Raw genomic sequence first — 25,136 nt, forward strand, 5'->3', positions numbered from 1 at the left:
TCAGTCATAGCTTATCTTTTACATAGGCAAATGATCTTCACACCAAAATATTGAGAAAATCAAGAGTCTTTAGTAGCTGACGGGGTAGATGTATTATGCATGAATCTCTTCACAGTCAATAGAAACGAAATTAGCTTTCCAGTGATCAATATGCTTCATGAATCATCTGAGTTTTATGAATGTCCTAGGTTGATGTGAAAAAAGCAGACGATGCAAAGGGTTATCTCACTTTGCCAGCCACATGGGCTGAGGTGGAAGAGAAGGAGAAGCAAACAGGCAAGCAGTTTCACCACTCTGGAGTGATTCCTGTGACAAAAGACAGCTTCCAGATCGCCACCCTCACCTGCTCCACTAAACTCACTCAGAATGGTACCATGGGGCATAAGTTCTTTTTTTCTCAACTTTCACGTCTTTCACTGTCACACAATTAAAAACTTTTTTCTCATAAACCATCTTTAAGAAATTAAATGCAAAATTAACTTAGCAGTAACTAGAGTTACAATGTTGTGGTTTGTCCTTGTACATTGTGTTGAAACTTTTTATATTGCTGAATTTTGCAGATGAGCTGATTCATTTATATTTAATCATGATTCTGTCATTAATTTTCAAAAATTTAAACTTAAGTGATGGAGAGATGTACTCCGTCCCCAAGATGTACTCTGGCCCCTCCATATCTAATTTGTTATATCCATGTTTCATTAGTTGATCTCCTTGGCCTGTTGAACTGGAGATCGAACGCTGAGGACCTAGACCAGATCCTGCAGCGGTTGATGGAGGTCGAAGGAGGAGAGATAGTTAAAGTTAGTGCTCCATGTCATGAATGTCGCACTAACTCTGTAATGTTCTGCTATATTTTAGAGAAGTTGTATAATACTCAATTTAATCGCAGTTTTTTAATAGTCTTTTATTTTATTAACAGTTTCTCCAGGACACTCTTGACGCCCTTTTCAACATCATGATGGAGACCTCAGAAAAGGACACTTATGACACTCTGGTGTTCAATGCTTTGGTCAGTTTTTGTAGAAATAGAATCTGATAAAGCCTCAATTAAGACCCAATTAAGAGTACTCAGTTGGGTGTTCACTCGACCAAATCCACATTTAGTTGTGTGTTTTGTTAGCGATCAACAAAGATTATGTGAATTACAAGATGTGCAAATATGTTGCAAAACACAGTATTTAAAGACTACATTTGAGTGGTTTAATGAATGGTTAGAGCTTTGGAGAGTATAGACAGGAAAAAATTATCTTAATTGAATTTCATGGAGGTAGTGGAAGAGGCAACTAGACATAACGGCAGCTAAGAAACCACACAGCAAAGAAATACTAATTTTACTTGGAACATAAGTAAGAAACTTCACGACAATCTACTTATAACAAAACAGATCAAATAAAATGTATAAATGAACACATTAAGGAAGAACAGCCAATCTTCACCACTAAAACATTGCATTTTATAGCAGCTCTGTGTAAACCTTTGTTTCTCTCTCTCTTTTATCTGATTTACCAGGTATTCATAATCACCCTTATCGCTGACATCAAATTCCAGCACTTTAACCCAGTCCTGGAAACTTACATCAATAAACACTTCAGTGCCACTTTAGCCTACATGTAAGTCTCCCTCATGAATTTTGCATCTGTGATGGCTTAGAGGCTCATACTGTTCATTTTAGAGCTTCTTCAACTATTGTGCTCAAGCTACACGCATAAATGAATAGCTGCTCCTTATACCAGACTCATTCACTTTCTCAGGAAGCTTACTGGAGTGCTCCACTACTACGTTAGCCATGCAGAAGAGCCCATCTTGACTGAGAGGCTTTATGCCGCTCTCAAAGCTCTCAAGTACCTTTTTAGGTTTATTGTCCAATCTCGGATCCTCTATCTAAGGTATCAAAGGCACTGGCACAAATGAAATCCCCTATCTATAATACTGTTATCTTGTTGTAATATAATACCTGGCCTGAATTCTTAGGTTTTATGGTAACAGTGAAGATGGAGATGCTTTCTTCAACTCCATTCGCACCCTTTTTCTGTCTTTTAACACTCTTATGGACAGACCACTGGATGAGGGAGTAAAGATAAAAGTAAGTTCTGTTGATCTATCATAAATGTGTTTTTGTAGTAAATGGTTCAGCCATAAAAAAAAAAAATACAAAAGCATCTGACTGTTCTAGAAAATCATATATAATATAAGTGTGCTGTCTTTTTTGGTCTTTACAAGATAAGTGAAACCTGTTTCAAAGCTTGATGAGATAATTATTTGCCTTTTTAGGGGGCAATATTGAAATACCTCCCGAGCATCATTAATGATATCCAGACTGTGTTTGATCCTGTGGAGCTCAGGTAACAACCCAGAAGGTTTGCAAAGAAAGTGTGATAATAGCCAAGTTTCGTACAAATTATCTCTTCTCACAAAAAGGGGGTATGATACTGAATACTGTTCTAAATATTTTACATGTGAGTTGCTTGTTGACATGATGTTAGCTGGACCAGCATCATTTGTGACTGCTGCTCTTTTGGCTCTTATCTCCTGTTTTCTAGTATCCTCCTAGCAAAATTCATTGAGAGCATTCCTGACGCTCAGCTTGTTCGTCAGAAGCTGGGCTGCATGTGTAAAATGGTGGAGAGTGACCTTTTCAGGCAGCCAGGTAGTAGACCTTGAGGCTTAAAACCACATAATGACATTTCACACATCATGAAAGCTTGAAAATGATGCCCTTCTGTACACCTCCAACAGCTTAGTCAGAATACTTGCATCAGTTGACAATAACGGAACCATCCAATTAGTGTTTCTTCTACGCTTTCCCTCCGTGACAGATTGTCGAGATGTGCTTTTGCCGCTTGTCACTGACCAGCTAAGTGGGCAGCTCGATGACCATTCCAGTAAACCTGACCATGACGCTTGTGTCCAACTACTCAGCACTGCATTGGATAAGCTGGACCGGAAGGATGTAGTAAGGAATCAAAATTCAGCTGCAGGATATATGCAGATATCAAATGTAAAATGTTGTGTTACACAAATTACATATAAAAAATCAAGTCACAAACATATTGAAGTGACCTACATGTTGGTGGACCTACCCATAGGAATGGGATGTAGTGCTCGAAGTAAATCCACTCCTTTATGGAAGAAGAATTGGTTTGGCATGATGTAGATGTTCTTCTTGACCTCTTGCTGAAAAGGCACATGCAAAATTTGAACGCCCAATGGAAAGTCTGGAAAACAGCCATTCATTTTTCTAGATATAGATACAAGTGAAAAGAAATAAAATGTCCTTGAAAATCATATCTTCGGTTGATATCTCACATTTTTCATTTTTTTACCTTTTTATTTGATTTGATAATTGGTAGAGCACTTGATTGATGTCTCTCTTAGGAGATAAAAGTATCAAAGATACATTTAAAGTCTGGGAAAAGGGTTGGGGTTAAAGGCTGGCATGGCTCAGTACTGCTTCAATAAGTGAAGCAACTCTAGAAATGCTCTATGCTGCAACATGTCTGTAAGTAGGTTTCAGCTGGTAATAGTCCTGAAGCTGTTCTTTCTGCGCAGGGCCCAACCAGAGGGCACATTCAGCTGATAATGGAACGACTGCTTCGCAGGGTCAATCGCACAGTTATCAGCATGGAACGATCCTCCCCTCTCATTGTAAGACTCAGTGTGGTGTTACAGCTAAATTTTTCCTCAGCCATTCAACCAGCATTCATGCTGATACTATGATGAGAACAACCCCAATAATAAATAATATGCACAAACAAACATATTCAGTGAAAAAATATTTTTCCTAATTGCTGTTTTCTGAAACACTTAAGTGTGAAAACATGTGACTAACATCTAACTGTGTTTTGACAGGGTCACTATTTAGCCTGCATGACGGCCATCCTGAAGCAAATGGATGATATGCATTATGCTCACTACATCAGCACCTTCAAGACAAGACAAGATATCATTGTAAGTGTCCAGCTCTCTCCCGTCAGCTACAGCATGCCCTAAAACACATATGTCAAAGTCAAGGCCCCTGAAGAACGAATTATCTCTGGTCCCTGGGATGAAATTGATTATTATTAGCACTGGCCCGCAGGCCGCAGGCCGCAGCCGCCTGCTGGTGTTTTGAACGCACCAATACTACATTCCCCACAATGCAACGGTAGCCTGCGAACTCACTGCAGTTTAGGAAGCGGGCTTTGGCTTCATTCTTCATCAGCAGTCAGAGCAGATGTCAAATTTCAGCTACCTCCTCCCCAAAAATGGCTAACGAAAGGTGGATGCTGAGAACAGGGGGGTTCAAGCCAGGTGGGAGGCAGAGTACATGTTCACGGAGGTAAAAGGCAAACCTGTGTGTCTTTCACGGGGAAAAAGTTTGGCTGCAGATGTGGAAAACTTGAGCCACTTTCCCAGCTGCCAGACCATGAAAGAGAAGCTCTCTACCGGTATGTTCCCAAGTGCACAGTTTGCCGATAAACTCAACATATTTGCCGCCGGCTTCCGATGCCGATTTGCTGGCTTTGAAGGCCAAAAAAGCAGTTTTGCACTGCTCGGCAGTCCTTTTGCAGTTGACGTGGAAAGCGTACCACCAAACTGACAAATGGAGTTGATTGCACTCCACTGCAATGACACACTGAAGAAAAAATATGAGAGTGTGTGCTACTGAGTTTGCATGTTTTCATCCCTGACACAATGCCCCAGCTGCGCATCCAAGCTGCTTAGAAGCGCTCTATGTTTGGCAGCACATACCTGTGTGAACAGTTGTTCTCTTTGATGAAGCTAAATAAAACATCACACAGGAGCCGTCATAGTGATAAGCACCTTCACTCAATCCTGAGGATTTCCTCAGCTCAGAGCCAGACCCTGAACATTGATGAACTTGTACAAAAGATGAGACACCACCAAGTCGCAGGCTCAGCCTTGGACAAGAGAGCATCACAGAGCATGAATGTATTTTTAGTTTTTAATTCAGTTAAATTGTTATATTTGTTTCTACAAGGCATGAGCTTTTTCTTTGAAGAAATTATTGTTTTGTCTGTGTGCCATAGATTTTTGTATTTTATTTATTTATATTTATTTGTCAGTTAATGGGAAAAATTGCAGATAGGAGCCATGAGAAAGAATATAACTGATTTGATTTAGTTATTTTTAGTTCTCAATTTACTATTTGAAAGCAGTGATTGATATGATCATAGAGCAGCACGATATTACATTTTCAGTTTATAATGCATGCCATTTCATTTATATATTTAGGTCTTGGTTCAATAGGCTATGTTCAGTCAGTTCAATAAGTTTTAAGAAACACTGAACTAATCTGGCCCTCGGCTTGTTAAAATTGTTTTTTTTGGCCCTGTGTGTATTTTTACTTTGACATCCCTGCCCTAAAACATCCCAGGCTACTTACTGCTTCTCAAGAGAATATTGATTGCAGACCTCTTGTGCAGTGGGTAAACTTATGTCCACTGTCGTTTGCATAACATGTATTAATTTTTTAATACTGTAGTTTTGTTAAAGAATATTTGCCATCATTTGTTTAACAAAGTTACGCCATAAAATAATGCCTATGTGCACAATCATGTCTACATAGGCATTGAGATTAATCAGTATCCGAGACAGCAGTAAAATGTAACATCAGATCTCTCTTCTTGTACACGAGAGCATGATACAGCAATAAATCCCTCTGGGCTGGTGAATCATACTCTTTCAGTTAGTTTCAAAGGTTTTTGGCATTCATGAAGTTGAATTATGTTACCGTCATAAAGTTCTATTTTCCATCAGGCTGTGAGTGTGACTTGTCCTCTACTGGGCGTGTTTAAGTGTTCAAAGTGCTAGGAAGCTCTTATAACTCACATTATACCCTCTTAGAATCAGTGGTGTCAAATTGACCCCAGAAGACCACAGTTGCAATAAACTTGAATCGTATTATCCATCCATCCATCAATCATCTGCCGCTTATCCTGCACCCAGGGTCGTGGGGATGCCGGAACCTATCCCAGCTTTCATCAGTGTACCCCTAGAGTTGGGGTACACCTTGGACTGGAGGTCCACATATGCTGATGTACAACCATTCACTCACTCATTTGGGACAATTTTCCCAATTTTTTTCCAATTAACCTGCTGCATGTTTTTGGATTGTGGAAGTAATGTGACCGCAAACTCCACATAGAAGGGTCCTGTTGTCGGACTGGAACCAGGGTCCTTTGTGCCATCAGGCCACTCACGCCACTGTGCCACAACTATATTAATTGCAAAGCCTGAAATTATCTATTTCATTTTCCCAAAACTGTTGTTGGGGTTAAGGGGGTGGCGCAAAAAATGTAAAAAAGTCCAAATGATACATAGACTGCAGAATCTACATTAACAGTTGTGACATATTTTTCTTGTATAAACACAAATTGTCAGACTTTCTTAAATAAATTGAATCTGCAGTTTCTTCCAGTTTGGAAACAATAACGATTTGTCGCCATATTTCCAAAAATATTCAGCTGATACTGTAGATGACAGTGAACATAAAATATATTTTCATGACTCAGCTGGTCAAATAGTACTGTCGGTCTTCATCCCAGTCATGAACTAAAATGTATTTCTTTTTACATTACATTAATTTTATTTTTATTTTTTGTTTGCTTCTATAATTTTGTTGTTGCTACCAGCTAAGAACAACAGCAACCACTGCTGCCAGCAGTGTGTTGTTACTCTTAGTTTCATGACAAAGTAGACACCATATATTTTGCATTAATATACTTCCGTGGGCAGTAACATGTTGCATGCTTTTGATTGATAGCTTTCATTTCACCATGTCTTATACTCCTTTTTACTTATTTAAATGTTTTAGGTTCTTTAAAGGCACCACAGTTTCAAATAACTTAACTTACAGTACATTCTTGGATATTAACATTTAATGAATCACACTTGAACCCAGTTTTATATTTGGATCAGAGCCCTTACCCAAGTTCAAATTACTTGTAAGTGTTTTCAAATTGACATGCCATGAAGTTCTCCTCTGCTCTTAGGATTTCCTCATGGAGACGTTCATCATGTTCAAAGACCTAATGGGGAACATCTTTCCCGCTGACTGGATGATCATGAACCTGGTGCAAATGCAGGTCTTTCTGAGGGCAGTCAACCAGTATTCAGATGTCCTCAACATGTACTTCTTAGACCAGGCGCATTTTGAACTACAGGTGCACGTTTGTCCTTGGCTGCTTTGGTTAATATCACACTTGTTATTTCACAGAATATCATAAGGGAATGTTATGAAAAAGCAATTACAGCATTAATATTTCAAGCCCTGCCTCCCTTGCAGCTATGGAATAACTATTTTCATTTGACTGTGGCATTCCTCGCCCATAACACACTACAACTGGAGTCTTTCTCTCAAGAGAAGCGAAATAAGATACTGAACAAGTAAGATAATTTGTATTAAAATGATTATGTGAAAAAGGGAAACTCAATTTAACAAAGCTATGATTTAAATTTAGATACGGAGATATGAGGAAGAGCATGGGCTTTAAGATCCGAGATATGTGGTACAATCTTGGTGAGTACTTTAGTCCATCTGATAACACTTGCATTATAATGAAGTATTGTAGAATTGTTTATTTGGTGCCTGAGAGTGATGCAGGGGAATAGCAAGACACTAGTTCTTATTGTCTGGTTTCACTGTGTGTTGTTTTGTTTGCCACATTATTACATCTGTCCTATATTGGGAAGACACTCCTTATTTCCTCCTAAAATCATACTAATATGTTTCTGTGTGATAATATTTTGCTATCCCTCAGGTCCCCACAAAATGAGGTTCATCCCATCTATGGTAGGGCCCATTTTGGCAGTCACGTTGGTACGTGAGCCTGAAGTGAGGAAAGCTACTATCCCCATCTTCTTTGATATGATGCAGTGTGAACACAATTTCAGCCCGGGACGCACGTTTGAGATGGTAAAAAAGCAAACTCTTAGGTTCTGCACTTTCCTTTTTTTGTACATTATGTCCAAATATTGAGTCCACACAAATCAATGAAGGTAACATGCATATAAGCTTTTCATACAGATCAGGGAGCTGTCAGTATTTTCTTTTTCTTGAATTTGTTTACATTTAGCGAATACACTTAGAAGTTCTTCAGACTGGATCTGCAAACACACGCTCAATCCCTGTTGGCTAAACAATTGAAATGAAAACACCATATTGAATAGTATTATATTAACTCAATTTGTTGGAAAAAAAACATAATATAATAACTATATCTATTAAAAATAATACAACTAATTCCCCCTTCACCTTAAGTATTGTAATGGTTGAAATATTCAACTATGTTACCTAAAAATGAGGCCTCCCCCTGTACTAAGACACTTATAGTTTTATCACTGCTTACTAAGACCCTTTATAGTTTCACTGAAACACTTTATAGTTTATTTTTATTTCTAATTCTGCCTTTCTTTTATTATTTATTACTGTTATATTTTCTGTAACTCTGGCACTGCAATTTCCTTCGGGATTAATAAAGTTGTTCTTATTCTTATTCTTAAAATATAAATTATACAATAATGCCCATATTGAAGATTGAGTGTTTGATTGCTATCTTACTAAAAACAATAATGACTAATCAAATGCAATATTTGTATTAGATTTGTACCCTTAAGTCATTAAATTGGGTATTAAGGAATATTAGCTTTTTGTAGAACAAGCCATTACCCAGAATCCTTGCTGCATGTCATCACGTCCACCTGCACTTCTTGGCGAAATGTGACCAATAATTGCAGCAAGTCTAGTAAAAGCATTTCTTTTAGACCTAAGTAATATCTGAATCTCTGAAACATTCACTGCTTCATTTATTTCAACCCAAGCCTAATATGTTTAGCAATCATCACTCATCAGGAAAGACAATTGTGCCCATTTTTTCAGCAGTGAAGCAGCATATTTAAATACCTTGTGTTGCATGAAAAAGTAGGTCAATCTTGAATGATGCAGACTAACTTATATGCATCATAGTAACACAACATTGGCCTGTCTCTAAAATCAGTGAATCGTTTTGTAATTTTGCAAGCACAGTTATGTTGTGCCCAAAAAAACTAGACACACATCACAGTGAATGTCTGTGAAAAAGAAAGTTGATCATCAGTCCACATTTTGAGAAGCATCAAGCCCATCAGTGCCACTTTTTGTTTCAAGCAAATAATGTCAAGAATGAAAAGAGGCTTACGATATTATGGTCAAAATATTGTACAGCTGATTAGATCGCTATAAATAATAAATTATCGTACTTGTGAGGTCACTTCAGTTAATGTTCTTCCTGTAGTTTGTATTTGCTACATAATGGTTATCAAATTCAAGATCTATTATATTGGTAAACCAAAATATACTGCATAGATTTCATATCCACTTTTTTTTGCTTAATAGACCTCTAACTCTCCTCTTGTCTTTCCAGTTTGAAAATGAACTGATAACACAATTGGACCAAGAAGTAGAAGGAGGCCAAGGAGATGAGCAGTACAAAGTCCTACTGGAGAAAACGTGAGGCAGTGGAGCAGATCAAATACAAGATATGCAATTCGTTTTAGCTGTACAACACACTCAATTCTTTCAATCACTGTAAAAGGGAATGCACACACGATTGGTCATTTTCTCTTGTTATGCTTTTGAAAGGGTCCTCAAAAGAGCTAGAAAAGAGAAAACAGTTGGTTGAAATAAAAAAAAAATGTAATCATCAAAATAAGGCCCGAGATAGAATATATAACTTTGAGCAATCCCAAATTTGAACGTGCACAAAAAATGGAAAGCTTAAACAAACTAGTGGTCAGAAACAATGCACTAGAGTTAAAGAACTCTTTCTGAATGTCTGTTTGTATGTGCAGGTTATTGGATCACTGCAGACGCCATAGATACCTGTCTCAGTCAGGTGAGGAGCTGGCTCTGCTGCTTAGTAGCCTGCTGGAGAATCTCTTGGCGTATCGCACCATCACACATGATGAAAGTCCTGAGCACCGCATGAGCTGCACTGTAAATGTGCTGGTACGACCTGTGCCATTAGATTAACCCTATGTCTTCATAAAGAATTTTCTGCTGAAATCGCAGTGTCATTTTCAGCTCAATAGCACTTTGCATTTCCTTGTAGAATTTCTACAAAGAGAAGAAGAGGGAGGATATTTACATCAGGTTAGTGAGATGTAATTTGATCCATCAGATTCATGGGTCAGCACACTAACTGTCTATTTTCTGCGATCTTACGACCAGGTACTTGTACAAGCTGCGTGATTTGCACCTGGACTGTGAAAACTACACAGAGGCGGCCTACACTCTTCTACTACATGCTGAATTACTCGAGGTTACTGACATCATCGGTCTTGTTTTTACATTATATGTTTGTTTGTAAAATAGTTACACATTTTATAAATTAGCCTTTAAGGCAGTTGTAATATCCCAATGCTTCTAAATACACCCAGTGGTCTGATAAACCCTGTGCACCTCACCTAATCCCTCGAGATGGTCAGCATATTTGGACACAACAAGAGCTGAAAGAAAGGCTTTTCCAGGAAATCATATGTTACTTAGACAAGGGCAAGGTCAGTACGAACTGTTCTGCATTTTATACCACATGACATTTTTTAGACTGTGAATATTTGCTTCTCATATTTAAATGGTTAGAGTTTAAAACATGAAAATAAATATTACACACCGTAGTTGAAGTTCTCATTATATTCTGTTCTCTAACTGATGGGTGCTTTTTTCTTGTTGAAGCTAATATTACAGTTTTTTCTGAAAACAGCCATGACAAGCAGATGGCCAAGCATAGCTTGTACTCTTGACTGTTTAAGTCTCAAATATTATCTCTTAACTGAGTGGTTTTCATCCTCTTAGATGTGGGAGAAGGCGATTGAACTTGGCAAACAGCTCGCCAAGATGCATGAGAGCCATATGTTTGACTTCATGGAGCTAAGCCAGCTGCTGGTAAAAAGACTATTGTAAAATAACTATACCACACTTTCCCAAAATTTCTCTGAAAATTAGAATATCTAAGATAAAACAGTCATTAACTGCCATGAAAATAGCTCAAGTCTAATACTGATGAAGTTGTTACTGTTCTTAAATGAATCAAAAATAAAAAGGCTTGATGAAAATAGATAATGCCAATAGTTGAACATAAATACCTCTTAGACCCCTTTGAATAGCTACAATGTTTTATGCACATTATTGATTACATTTCATCATGATTTTTTTTATTCTTTAAGCAGTAATATAAAATGGTGAATGAAATTGTAATCCTATGCATTTTTTATAAATGTCCTCTTCCAAAATTTCTCTCCCTTTTTGCATGTGCATAAGATTTCTACTTTTACATACAAATCTTCTTTTGTTTCTGCCACAGAAAAAACAAGCACAGTTTTATGAAAATATAATGCATGCAATGCGGCCACAACCGGAGTACTTTGCTGTTGGATATTATGGCCTTGGTTTCCCCTCCTTCCTCAGGGTAAGGACTGATTATTTAGTTTAGTAAATAAAGACTCTTTGAATGCCACATTCAGCTGTAATTATGCAGTTAGCTGCCTTTTTAGAATATGTCTCTTGGCAATAATGTTGTATAATGTATTTTTGCCTTTTTAATGGCAAAAGACAATGTCACAATAACTGCAGGTCTGTCAAGACTTTGCATAGCTGTCACTGCACAAATCGAAATCGCCACAACCTTTTTTTGTTTTTTTGAACAACTTGTTCTGCTGCAGAACAAGATGTTCATCTACAGAGGCAAGGAGTATGAGTGGCTTGAAGACTTCAGCTTAAAGCTACTTTCTCAGTTCCCAAACGCGGTTCGGATGACGAGTACAGCACCTCCTGGAGATGATATCAGCAATTCCTCTGGACAGTGTATCCTTAAATGACTTGACTTCTTCCAAGGCCAATTTAATGAATATTGTATTTTTTGCCAAATCTAAAGGACTTGCTGCAGCAGAGGTATAAGCCACATAAATTATTTTTGCTGGTTTCTTTATTTGTGTATTTACTGATTGATTTCAGACAACAAAAGTGACTCAACACAATCAGATAAAATCTATTTTCCTCCTCTGTTCCAGTGCCTTGTTTTTATCCTTAGTTGAACCTTGTAGACATCCAGTGCTTTACTGTCAAGCCAGTTCTCAGTGTGCCACACCAATTTAAAGACAAGGGAGTTCCAGAGCAGATATTAAAGTGCAGAACCAAAACTGATTTATTAAACCTTGAATACACTGGGATTTTTGATTCTGTCGTCTAACCATTAACTCACTACTTTGTGCTCTTGTAGCTATTACAGAACCAATGAAGTGGACCAGTTCCAGTATTCCAGGCCTTTCAGGAAAGGTGAAAAAGACCCAGACAATGAATTTGCTGTGAGTACTTTTTAATGTTTAATGGAGAGCACACACCAATAAATTCTGAAAAAAATGAAAGAATAAGAAAAATACATACAGCTTCCTGTGTCTGCGCTTTGCCTTTTATGAGGTAAAATACCACCATTGATATTTTATTGATATAAATGTTGTCTTACAGACCATGTGGATTGAGAGAACAACATATATTACTGCCTATTGCTTCCCTGGAATTTTGAAGTGGTTTGAAGTCAAATCTGTCTCAGTGGTGAGAACCAGCCTTGGACTAAGTTGTTCTTTTATTTTCATATTTCCCCCCACTTCAAATGTTACTCTACTCCACATGCGCTTTCCATACACAGGAGGAGATCAGTCCTTTGGAAAATGCCATAGAAACCATGGAGATGGCAAATGAAAAACTCAGTAACCTTGTCCAGCAGCAAGCATGTGATCGCTCACTGTCCATCAATCCACTATCCATGATGCTCAGTGGCATTGTTGACCCTGCTGTCATGGGGGGCTTCTCAAACTACGAGAAGGTTTGACACTTACTTTTAAAATGGGAATTTGATTGAATGTCACTGTCCCAACTTCCGCGCATGTAATATGTCATTGAAATCATCTCTCGCATTAATGCACACTTGGGAAATAATTTACTGCTATTACTACTCATATAGGGATGCATCAGGTTATTTTTTTTGACCAATAATTGATGTTAGAAACTGAAGAGGTTTGGTAGCACTGTCAATGTGTGAGTCATAAAACAGATATCAGCAGAATAGGAGTATTCACATAGTGTCACATAATCAAACACCAGGACTCTATAGCAGGAAGTGGGATTAGCGAGTTGGCAAAGAAACTTCAGGTTCATCCAAAGATTTTCTGTATTATGAATCTGCTATTATTTAGGGTAGATGTGTTACCATGGCAACTTGTGCTGGAATCACAACCAAATCAGGTTAAGATCTATATTAGAGTAAAGTTGGTCATTTAAGCTCTAAACCCCTGAATTCTTATTGAAATCTTCTTGTCGTAGCAACTGGACATTTCACCCCTCATCCGAAAGGCTTCTTCAAGTGAATAAATTCAAGCCTAGTTGCCACGACAAGATTTCAACAAGAATATACAATGACCCCTGCACTTCTTATGCTTACATGATTTGCAAATAAGCATTATTAACTCTTTTGAATTATTTATTTTTTATATGAAGGCCTCATTTACCTCATAAACATTATTATTTCTATTCTATAATACTATATTTTAGTAAATAATTGATTCATTGGAATACATAGTGGTTAGATAGTGCACTTTAATGATGAAGCTATGGTGTTAATATAAGTTGTTCAATCGGTCAGTTGTATCAGAATCCATAGTCATCATGTATCAGAAAAGAACCTTTCTTGTTGCGCAAGATCTTTCAAAGAACATTGTGCATGCACTATATAACATGAATTATAACTATGATAGCCACTGCAGGAAATGTTATACAAACGTAATCATAATGAATTGTAAATACCAACAGCACTAAGTAATTCATAGATAATAGTGAGACATGTCATTAAGGGAGATACTAGGCCCCCGAGAGTGTCGTTTCGGTGCAAAGGTACCCCTCCATTTAAATATAAAATCAGACAGAAAAAAGAAAATACCGGTACAAATCCTTTTACTCTGCTGCTACTCTTACTGTTTAGCATTTTTTGATGAATCAAAACTGCCCAATTACATAAACTGGTCTGCCTCAGCCCTCAGCAGAACAGACATCTTGTTTGCTGGTTCTTTTACAGCAGCAGCATCATAGGTACATGTTCTAAGGTAAAAATCTATAAGACCCGCTGTGTGTAATTCATGCTCAGTGGTTCACTACAGTGGCCAAGAAGCAGTGATTATTTGTGCCAAAATAAATTCAGTCATAGTAATCATACTAAGTTAAATGTTAATAATCAAATCAAATCAAATATTGTATATCATTGCTAAAATATACTAATAGCAAAAAAAGTAGGCAGTCACCAGCTTCCTAAGTCCAAAGTTTCTTTGTCTTTAATTCTGGTCTTCTGCTTAATATTTAACAGGAATCAGGCCCACCACAAAATATAGGGCATTTTCTGGACCTCAGTTTGAATATTGATGCACAGTGTAGTTGACTTCTTGGTCCCAGGATCTAACAAATCTTTTAGGACTGAACAAAGTGGTACCTATTTGAACTAGGTAGACCTTTGCTGAAAGTCTCTACCAGAGAACATTCATTCCCTCATGAGCTGCCATCAAACCCAGTACAAAACCTGACCTGGTTAAAACCTGGCCAGTCAGCAAGCTAGTTTTTATGGCTGTGTCCGTTTTTATCCATACCCAATAGAAATATATCAGCAAACATGTTGGTTCATATAAAAATTTACAGGTGAAGATTGGTTACCTTAAGTACCTGATCAGTTTGTTTTAGAATTTTAGGTTGGGTATAGATTTTAACATCGATGTTAAAATGACTTACAAGAATGCTAAGTTAGATCTAATCAAAAATTAACACTCATACTGCAGATAGTGCATGCTAAAATGAAATGCAAAACACTCTTGTAGAACTCAAACATGATGTGTTATAGCCATTAAAATCTTGGAAGGTTTATCAATATAAATATCATTAAATTCCTGTCTTTTACTGCTTCAATCAGTGCTTCAATCTTCAAAATCAGTGCTTCATCACTTATGGCTCTTTAAGGCAAAATTCAAGTAACAGCTTTTGTTACTCAGCTCACCACTGCAAAAAAATCAGAATAGAATTATTGATAAGGCTCTATGTGGTTTGCACAGAACTGAAATGGCTCTTCTCGGTTTCTGGGATAGTAATTGTTGTGAATATTGATGCAGGAGAATGTCTTGGTACTTGGATTTCAATGCGGTATTTGATACTATGGGACACCACATTATGGTTGACTGACTTGCACAGTGGGTGGGTATCTGTGGGTAAGGCCTGTGGTGCTTCTCCTCGTTAGAGATTTACTGCAGCCCTATGTCAGCAGCAGGTCTCATAGGGCCTCTAATTAGGGGTTTCTGGGTGAATTGATCAAGACTTAAAACTAAAGGAGATGGAGCATTGAAGATTTTGGCAAAGCCGTGGAACTCCCTCCTGCTGATCTTTAGAACTATGGGCAATGTGCACATTTAAGATTGTTTAAGGTCCATTTGATGCCTCTACATGCCCCTATTAAGGCAACATCACATGTTGCCTCAAATATGTCCTCTTACTGTTGACCTCAGTTTTGTTTTAATTGAAAAATGTTTTATTCGTCTCTGCATAGACTATTTATACTATTAGTATATTACATTTTACTACTATATTATTTATACTACACTATTTCTTTTTTGATTCTTAATGAGTGATAACATTTTTCCTCAACACATGAAAATTATCTACGTTCACCCAAACATGTAACTTTGAACATCCCTTTTCTAAATTGTAAAATTTTAAAAATTATTTCACACTAGCTCGATCCCTTTTCTCTTCACAGATTAGCCACTGTAGCCGTTTCTATAACACAGTTGAAAATTATTCACTTGCTTGCAGCTTTATTGTAAACAAGTGTGTTTAAATGATTCTCGATTCTCTCCCACTTTCCATCCTTTGTAGGCATTCTTCACAGACTCCTACATCCAAGAACACCCAGATAACCACGAGCGCATTGAGGTTCTTAAACAACTCATTGCCCTGCAGGTAAATCCTTGCACTGTCATTGTCCCGAAATGTGCCCTCAAAGCACGACATGTTTCATAATACTTAAAATGTCCGACTTATCCTCTAGATCCCTCTGTTGGCTGATGGAATCCGCATCCACGGGGAGAAGACAACAGAACAGTTGAAGCCTTTGCACAACCGTCTTGTCACATGCTTTCAAGACCTTCGGGAGAAAGTCGAGAAGCAGTATGGCGTCATAACCTTGGTGTGTTGCCAGCTGCAAACTCAATTTAATGTAAAAGGTTGCCAACTTGAGCCATTGGCCCTCTTGCCTTCCTATCAAAGTCTTCTCATTCAGAACAGTGTGTACATTATATTAATGCTGGCTCATACATAATCCTTTAGCCAAGCCATTGCAACCTGTATTTGTCTTTTCATTGTGATCCTCCCCTGCCAAGATTCCCTGATGATGCTCAATCCCATTTGTATATTCCAGCCCTGCTCCCTTGCTGAGAGGAAGAAGAGTCGTGTGGGTTCTGCTGTGATGCCTTATATCATGTCCTCCACCCTGCGTCGCATGTCTACTGTCTCAACCCTGTCCAACGCCTCTGCAGGTCTCTCAAGTACCTCAGCATCATCAGAAGGACCTTCTTGTATTTCCTCCCAAGAGTCAGTCCCTGCAGCCTCTCCTTGCTTTTACCCTTTTGAATTTGTGCTTCTGTGTTGCATTACCTTTAGGTTTCATAATGCATGGCGCATTATGAATCCTATAGGTTTCTAAATCTGCAAATGCCCTGTTTGTTTTGATGATTGTTCATGTCTCTACATCTGTGTTTGTTTTCCATTATTCACACCAGTTCCTTGTTGTCCCGCCCCAGCAATCACAGGACTTCAGTTTTGTCCCGCTCAGAAGAGGACAACAGGATTGCACGAAAGAACAGGAAGGAGTGGAGCGTAAGCAAATCTCAGGTTCTACTGGAGAGAAGGCTGGACTCAGAGGAGGTGAAAATCCGTTTTAGTCTTAATGAAATGTCATCCTTTTAGAATGTTTTCCTATCTAGTTGGAAATTGGAATTTGTTCAACTAAGGCTCTTTGCCCTAAATGTGGCCTTTTACCTATGTTTTCCTGTTGAATCCCAGACTCCTCCAGAGAAGCAGCAGAGGCCTAAGAGTTTACAATTAGGAGACAGACGGCTCACTCTCTCCCTGTTCCAGGGTGTTTCAGCTCAGCTCAGCCTTTCTAACCCCCTCAGTCCACTTCCTGCATCTCCACACACACCTCATACACCACGCTGCTCAAGTATGTTGCAGAAAACAAAATGGTGCACTGCATGTCATCTTTTTTCTGTTGATAATATCCCTTGCATACACACAAATGTAAGAATATAATGCCTGCTAACCTTGTCAGAGAACATTCTGGTCTGTTGCCCAAATCACATCACATACAGCTGAGTGCAGTCTGAAAAGCTTTTATTTTCTCCTTCCTTGGTAGGCTATTCATCCCTTCTCAGTGACAATGATGCGAATGCCATTGACACCCAAGGGACCCCCCCGCCCATGCCTCCTAAGAAACACCCTCACGAGATTGAGAACCCTGGTTTCTCTTCAGAGGTACATATGCTCCGAGAAAACCACAATCATCCACTTGTTTATTTTTTAAAGCATGTACATTTTCAAATATTGTGCTTCATCTGTAGTCCCATCTTGACCTCCATTCTGTCTTCCCCTCAGTTTACTCCTCCTTTGCCAATGAAGACTGAAAGTAAGCCTCCACCACCACCACCCAAAATACGGAAGTCTATGTTTCCTTTATATGAACACGCCCCCCAGTAGAGCTGTGCCCATTAACTGAACTTTAAGATTCACTGACTCTGTTTGTCTGTCATAAAGACACAGTGTCAGTAAGGACACTGATAGACTTTCGGCTATTTTATGTTGAGGAAGAACATGTGGTGACACTGTAATATGGGGTATCAAGTCAAACAATATGGATGAATGTTTTTTTTTTGTACAGAATGACTTGACGTCCGACTATATCCTGTATGTTTTACAGCAATTAATGAAATAGAGAATAGAGAACATCTGTTTTTTTGATTGTTCATTGTTTTAATCGTGCTAGTAACTTTAACTGAAATTTCTTGATCACTCACAGGAATAAGCAGAGTAACACTGCAATGTTATTTTTTGTTTTTGTATGTTGCAGTATACAGCTAATTTTGACTTGAGCTATTTCCTAGTTTTGCGTATATGAACTGGAGAAAGACTCTAGAAACTTCATATACAAAATCAAACTCATATATATATATATATATATACACATATATATATATATACAGAATTTTTTATGGCAGCGATTGTTAAAATGTTCACACTGTAGTTTTCCAAATTATGATATTTCAGAAACACTGGATGGCATTATTGAATGTGATGTAGAATGTGCATTTGTATTTCGTATATATTTGTTGATCAGAATATTGTAACTGATGCTTCCCATCAGTAAGCTTTTACTAAGTGCTTTTTTAACTTTTGGTGAAATACACTTATTTGATCAAATCTAATAGTTTGTTTAGAATACCGATGCCATCAGTTATTTCCCCAGATACTGTTAAATAAATTGCCATTCTGACATGTGACACACGGGCAGGTTGTTTGGAGTATTCTGCTCCTCAAATAAAAAGCTTACAACAAAGTGCATCTACATAGCTTTACATACTGAAAAATATCATCTTGGCCTATGGAACATATGAAAAATCTGGACCATTGCATGAGATACTTATTACTTTGCCTATTACTTACAGATTCTTCATCCATGCTTATATCTGTTTATAGAAGTTAATTAAAATGTTACATTATATCATTAATAGCACCTCTGAAACGTATTACTTTCCCTGCTGGTGTTTTTTTTTTCAAGTTTCCTGTGATATCTGGCATTTTTTAATCACACCAACTGCTGTTGCGATACCCATGAAGTATTCAGTTAACGAGAATTACAATATCAATTATCCAAGCTTCTTGTTTCAACAGTAAAGACATTTTTGGAGTATTTTTTTTTGTTACGTTTTACCAGCTTATATATCTAAAAACAAGTTGAGAGAATCACAGTTCTACCCAAACGTGACATTTTGATCATCTGGAACATTTAAAAGCACCAGCAAAAATTTAAAGCTTGTTATCCGGCATACCAACCATTATCAATTTAATGCTAGATGTGGTTGCAGTGTAGATCAGCTGTCTTGCCCTTGCTGCAACGGCTTGCTCCAGGGCTGCGACAGAGAGGTCTAGCACCAGAAGCAGTCTGAGACCTCGACGATCAGGAATTCCAGAAGCAATCAATTTTTTTTTAAATAACCCCAATTTAATAGCTGATCTCTAACATCACCACCTACAATATAATCATAAAACCTGGACTTCCCAGAAAATGTGGGGTTAGTTTAGGTATGGCGTTAACAGATAGAAATAAACTGTGTACATAAGATATTGTAAAAGCTGCTCTACAGATATTACGTTAGAGTAAACATTGCAATATGTCAAGTTGTAATAATCATCCCAATGAGCATATAAGTGTATTTCCCCATAATTTCAAATACTCTTCAACAGAATCATAAACACTGTATAGCACAAGAATCAGTGCCTTTGAAGTTCACTTGTTATAATCAGGAGTTGGTGAATTTATTTTCTATTAGTCTCATTGTTAAAATTTTAAATTATTGTTGTTTTTGAATTTGAATATTTCTGTTGTTTTGCACGTTTAGTGTGTACAGAGATTGTTTATTTCTATAAATTGAAAATCTTCAACCTACTGCTTTAAGGTGCACTGTTTGCTAAATCTATGCAGGCATGCTTTTTGATGCCTTAAAACAGATCAAGGTCTTAAGTATTTTAATTATATTTTTACATTTAAAATAGTTTGACAAGGGATCTGTGCTTTCCACTGTTTGTATTTCCCAATGGGAATCAAATGAATTTTATACATTGCTTTGAAAGGTACCATAAGATTTTATATGAACATTTATGAAAAGACCTGTTGTTAAATGAACAAAAATAAAGAATCATGGTCATTGTGGTAATGCTTTCTTATTCAAATGAATATAAAGGACACTGTGACTCTGTCATCCAGATTCTTCTGTGCATTCACCTTAATGCCTCTGGTGTGCTTGTATCATGACAAAATTACTTAAAAGCTCAAAACATCAAGCACGCAAGATGTGTGCAATTCTAACATAATACTGCCCCTTTTTACACAAACGCTTGAACCAAAAAAATATCTGTCGGGTGAAGGAGCCTAGTGTGATACGGCTAATCAGGATTGGTAATGTTATGTTACAATTTGTCATATCGAGGTGAAGAGAGGCACCCTCACTGTAAACCCCAGCAACAATAACTGCTGAAGTGATGTTCATTCATGCAACTAGAACAATGTTGCAACTGTGGTGCATAATTGGATGCTCATAAGCATTGCCATGAAAAGCCAACTGCCATATAGATATAGTTGTCATATCATGTTGTAAATATTCTGAGGACATTGATCATGAAAATCTTCCCGTCAGATGAAAAGCTAGGGCCACATCTGTCTCAGGCTTTGTATTGTTAAATTTTATAAGCTCACATTGGACTCAGGGGAAAGCATATTAAAAGCATTCTACATAAATATGTGCGAAGTGTTTGCAGCTTGATCGAAACTCAGCCCTCTAAACAAAGAACTTTCAAATACACTGCGATTTTGAATTTTACGACAATTTGGATAATCTTTCTACATACTGAGTCGATATTGCCTGTGTCACACTTAATTCAGTTGCCTTCAGGAGAGAGAGAGTACAGAAGTGAAGGAATATGAGGTCTTGGTACAACTCAACTCTCCAGCATCAAAGAAAAATATCCCATTCCTTTCTTTGTCCACTCAGTTGCTGTAGGAATCTTTAGAGTGTGTGTTAAGTTGGATTAGCTGCATTATTGTATCTTAGCTTTGAACCTCACTAGGTGGTGCCAGAGGGTGTAAACTAATGGAGTATGGAACAGAAGTCTGCTAAGACTTTTTTTTTTTAAAGCTTGCTTCCTATTTACACAGGTTGGCTGGCTGAGCAAGAGTTGACTTTTCAGAAACACACCCAGTCCACACACACACACACAAACACGCAGTTACAGAATTACACCTGGGTTCTGCTGAGGGCACAAATACACAGCCATTGCTGAAAGTGTGACAATTGTCAAAAAAATGTGATTAGTTTGGCTTTTCCCATTAAATGTATTTTTGGTGCAGGATTTTTCACTGATAGCCTTCATTTATGGCTCCTGCTGCCACCATTGAGCCTCCAAAACACCTGTGTCCTGAGGAGGAAAATAAGTCTGGTTTTGGGGTTCCTGTTTTTGGGGTTCCTCTTCCTGTTTTATTGATGTGCTTGTGCTCTCACTACAGTCACATACATTTTTCAGCATTTTGACATGGGCACAGACATACATCACATCTGGGCAACCGCACTTTTGTCCTATTATTTGTTCTAATGAAATATCAATATTCAAAGGTACGACTGATTAGCCTATGATTGAATGACGAACTGACAGCTGTAACAAACATTAATTGCCCAGTTCTCTCTGATTTTACTTGCTGAAAGTTTGAAAAAGGTATGATGTGGGAAAATGTAATTGATGTAGACGCATCTGTAGTACAAAGTACAAAAGAACAAAACTTTTTTTTGTTGTTTTCTTAAATAGTACAAGAATTTTACTACATTCATATACATTTGATTTCAGCACATCAACCCTGCAAAGCAAACATGTTATTCATTTCTTAACTAGTGCTGGGTGCCTGCTGAGTTTGACCTTTTGCTTAGGCACTTTCAGACTAGACAAACATGGATATTCATCTAAACAGGTGTTTAATTCATTGATCAGAATGTTCCAAAGAGTTTTTTTCCCATAGATCAGCACAATAGCTGAGGCAGTGGTATAAATAGATGTGAAGAAGAACGTGAGCACAATGGCATTTTCATGGTACACGGCAATCTGATAGTTTACGTACAAGTCCACTACAAGGAAGAGAAGGAAGATGACCACCAAAGACAGAGCCATCTGGATCACTCTCATCTGAGAGCCAAGCTTAGGAGTGTGAGTGCCATTGGTGCTCGCTTTCATGTGACGAAGATGGATGGTCAGGTGGATGGAGATGGAGATGCAGCATTTCATCATGAGTATTCCTGGCAATACATCAGCAAGGAGGAGATAGATGGCATCATAAATCTTTCCAGATTCTGTGCTGGGCATCAGAACTCCACAATCTCTATTCGCTGTGGTGTGATTGGCAGGCTGGAATACCACAAGCATTGGCATGCAGGTGCCCAAGCCAAGCAGAGGGATGAGGAACACAGTTAATGTTGTATGCTTGAGAATGGCTGCTTGGATCTGGGTGTAGTAATTGTTGGGTGTGTTTACCAGCTTGGTGCTATAATAAAAAGTCAGAAAGCTGCTGTCCCATATCAGAATGAACTTCAGACTGGAAATCAGCAGCAGCATTATAGTGTATGGCATCTGATTGATTCGACATGCGCTGTCCACTTCATCCATAGTCATCCAGATGTAGGAGATTGTCTGGTGGGCTGTGTTTGCAACAGACAGGGCAACCATGATGGTTTCACTGGGGCTCCACATTTTTTTGTACCTGTACTTCTGCAGACTCATCAGGAAGATGTAGAGGTTAAAGAATACTGTGGTGATGGCCAACAGACCTGTCATTACCCAGATGGCCCTTTTATTTGCCACAAGCATTGCAAAATCTCTAGACCTGCCCTGAGAAGGACAACTTTATATTTATATGTGTAGCACTTGGCTTGTCTTATTTTTCCTTTTTTTAGCTGCATTCAAGGAGATGACAAGAAAGACAGAATTAGGCACATATATTCAGATTCTTCTCTTTTTTCTACAGAGAGGAATCTGTCAGTGTTTGTCAGGGGCTTGGGGAAAAGTCTTACACATTTAGCTTTTGTAACAGATAAAACAAATCTAAAAACGCTCAATTAGAATCTGCTTCAGTGGTCAGAGGTTATAATTTGCAATCTACAACTTAGGTGGCTATATGCAGAAGAAACAGTAGCTAAGACTGAGTTGTTACAGCAGTTAGAGCAAAAGGAAATCTTCCATTATTACCTCGGAAAAGGTCCCTTGAGGTGGTTGAGCCTTTTTCTGAATCCCACTCAAGGACTCTGCTTACTCTCTCTTTGCTTGCAAATCCACAATACGTTGTCTGATTCAATACTTTTGGCTACAGCTGAAGAATCCCTCATTTATCTGTGTGTTAATCCTTGCCTGAAGTTCTCCACAACCAACAAGGTGAAGTTCTTGAATTTAAGTGTTCCTTGAGGATTTATATGTAGGCATTATAATTTGCATCAGTTTATGACCACAGGTTGTGGTGGCGAGATATTTGCCTTTACATGGGATGGCCAGGATATGGACCCTTGTCCAGTGAGTGAACAGTATGTGTCTCACTGCACCATGACAGCAGTTAACCCACAGACCAAAATTACCAGATTCAACATGCAAATGTGTTATTTCTGTGGCCTGGCCGCATCTGAACATACCGACACACCCACACAGTCGCAAACAACACACATTTACCTGATAAGAAAACCAAATAACCTTTGAATCACCTTCAGGACCAGCTTTGTTAATGCAGTGCTGTATTGCTGTGAGTTGTGCTGTAGGATCACCTATCTTTATAAAAAGAGTTAAACAAGTTCTTTTTCACTCGATTTTGTTTTACACTTAAAACTATTGATTCCAAACATTTTCTGCTAAACTGGCAAGGGATATCCTCAACTGTATTTTTCCCTCTCTATATCCAAATTATCTTAAAGAAATTGCATAAAAGGTTGGCTAATTCATGACAACAACCCAAGGCCAGATTTCATCTGCCTTTTTAAATGCGCTGAATGAAAATGAGATGAAGCCTTTGCTTTCATTTTAATAGCTCAAAAGCTAACGTTTTGAATGATTCCCATTTAAATTAAGTTATCAGATTTGATATGATTTCTAAATAAAGTTGCCAGACACTTATTAGTAATTAATTACTTTATTAATTTCTTTGATTCGTGCTTGTATATGGACCAGACTTGTGTGTGCTTATCAAAGACTTGCGTATACCCATTGAAGGACCATTAAAATGGGCAGACAGTAAGACAGAAACATTGATAAGAACAATCAGAAGCAAAAAAACGTTTACTTGTCTTCGTATGAAGGATCTGTGGCAAAAGTGCTTTGTTTGTGTTTAACCAGCAGCTGTTCAAAAATGCCCTTGCACATGTGCAAAATGAAGGTTGCTTGTGAACCGGGAAATGATCACCTTATCCCCCCGAAACTTTAGTTTTTCTAGCTCTTTGTACAGCTAAGTGTCCATGCACTCTTAGTGACCCAAGAGACAGGTGCACAATCATCACACTCACCAGGGGGATATTATAGAAACTCCCAAAAGGTGATGGTTTTGCTCTCCCTGCTGGCTGCAGCATCAAATTTGGATCCCTTGCCTTTTTGCAACATGAAATGTCTGCCGTCTTGTTTTGTTAGGTAGTATGTATATGCAGTTTGAGGTCACTCCCATGTGGTGACAATCACAGCACTGTTCTGAAAGGCTGCTGGTGGCACACCCTTAACCTTTCAAAAGGTGTTCAGAATTGGCTGTGTTATACTGTCTGACATGGTTTTCAGATATTAGGTCTATTTTGGGATGTAAATAGCTCTGCTGTAGGATGCTGCTCTTCTGACCTTGACCTGCTAACACAGGCAGTTAGCGACCTTGTCCATCCAGCTGCACAAACATGGAAGATAGATGTCTTGAATTACATCTTGTCTTGCTCTGATCATGGCTCAGAATGTGAATGTACATTAGACTGAGTATACACTTGACTTTTAAAAAGGTAACATGTTATCAATTGATAATCTGATTGATTATCAGAGTTTGTACCATCAGACATTGCCGACTCTTGAAGAGTTCAAGAGTCCATATATCTCAAATATTTCAGTCAGATTGTTATTTTGGTGGGATGGAAGGCACAATACTTAGCACTCTCACCTCACAGCAAGGAGGATCAAGGTTTGATTTACACAGTAAGGCTTTTCTGTATGTGGAGGCTTTTCTGTGTGCGCAGAGTTTGCATATTCTCTC

General features: G+C 38.1%; 2 protein-coding genes across 6 annotated transcripts in view; one reads left to right on the forward strand and one right to left on the reverse strand.

Moving 5' to 3' along the window:
• Positions 1-20,046, forward strand: part of dock5 (dedicator of cytokinesis 5) — a 43,651-nt gene extending 23,605 nt beyond the window's left edge. Inside the window, exons 18-51 of one of the 5 annotated variants that reach the window (XM_086174019.1) lie at positions 189-369; positions 703-800; positions 920-1,009; positions 1,510-1,610; positions 1,752-1,886; positions 1,972-2,083; positions 2,272-2,342; positions 2,541-2,647; positions 2,817-2,953; positions 3,550-3,645; positions 3,850-3,948; positions 6,996-7,166; positions 7,289-7,389; positions 7,464-7,522; positions 7,764-7,918; positions 9,405-9,490; positions 9,832-9,988; positions 10,092-10,132; positions 10,211-10,301; positions 10,420-10,539; positions 10,835-10,924; positions 11,343-11,447; positions 11,701-11,842; positions 12,082-12,163; positions 12,258-12,342; positions 12,503-12,589; positions 12,684-12,860; positions 15,941-16,024; positions 16,113-16,250; positions 16,482-16,654; positions 16,843-16,987; positions 17,126-17,285; positions 17,478-17,596; positions 17,717-20,046. In XM_086174019.1, the coding sequence (XP_086030145.1) occupies positions 189-369; positions 703-800; positions 920-1,009; positions 1,510-1,610; positions 1,752-1,886; positions 1,972-2,083; positions 2,272-2,342; positions 2,541-2,647; positions 2,817-2,953; positions 3,550-3,645; positions 3,850-3,948; positions 6,996-7,166; positions 7,289-7,389; positions 7,464-7,522; positions 7,764-7,918; positions 9,405-9,490; positions 9,832-9,988; positions 10,092-10,132; positions 10,211-10,301; positions 10,420-10,539; positions 10,835-10,924; positions 11,343-11,447; positions 11,701-11,842; positions 12,082-12,163; positions 12,258-12,342; positions 12,503-12,589; positions 12,684-12,860; positions 15,941-16,024; positions 16,113-16,250; positions 16,482-16,654; positions 16,843-16,987; positions 17,126-17,285; positions 17,478-17,596; positions 17,717-17,818 (3,897 nt within the window). In that variant the 3' untranslated portion in view covers positions 17,819-20,046. Of the gene's footprint in view, positions 1-188; positions 370-702; positions 801-919; positions 1,010-1,509; positions 1,611-1,751; positions 1,887-1,971; positions 2,084-2,271; positions 2,343-2,540; positions 2,648-2,816; positions 2,954-3,549; positions 3,646-3,849; positions 3,949-6,995; positions 7,167-7,288; positions 7,390-7,463; positions 7,523-7,763; positions 7,919-9,404; positions 9,491-9,831; positions 9,989-10,091; positions 10,133-10,210; positions 10,302-10,419; positions 10,540-10,834; positions 10,925-11,342; positions 11,448-11,700; positions 11,843-12,081; positions 12,164-12,257; positions 12,343-12,502; positions 12,590-12,683; positions 12,861-15,940; positions 16,025-16,112; positions 16,251-16,481; positions 16,655-16,842; positions 16,988-17,125; positions 17,286-17,477; positions 17,597-17,716 lie in introns of those variants that run through there. The other 4 variants (XM_086174020.1, XM_086174022.1, XM_086174023.1 and 1 more) reach the window with 4 other exon arrangements.
• Positions 20,047-21,763: 1,717 nt separating this feature from the next.
• On the reverse strand, positions 21,764-22,744 carry tas2r202 (taste receptor, type 2, member 202). The gene has a single exon (XM_086174367.1). The coding sequence runs from the start codon at positions 22,742-22,744 to the stop codon at positions 21,764-21,766; it is 981 nt and encodes a 326-aa protein (XP_086030493.1).
• Between the last annotated feature and the right edge of the window lie 2,392 nt (positions 22,745-25,136).

Source organism: Fistularia commersonii, chromosome 26, assembly GCF_037954325.1.
Source record: "Fistularia commersonii isolate RoL2024-O1a breed Wild chromosome 26, RoL_Fcom_v1.0, whole genome shotgun sequence".
In the NCBI taxonomy this organism is placed as follows: Eukaryota; Metazoa; Chordata; class Actinopteri; order Syngnathiformes; family Fistulariidae; genus Fistularia; species Fistularia commersonii.

Coding starts and splice junctions, on each gene's coding strand:
- tas2r202 (XM_086174367.1), bottom strand. CDS start 22,744: ATGCTTGTGGCAAATAAAAGGGCCATCTGGGTAATGACAGGTCTGTTG.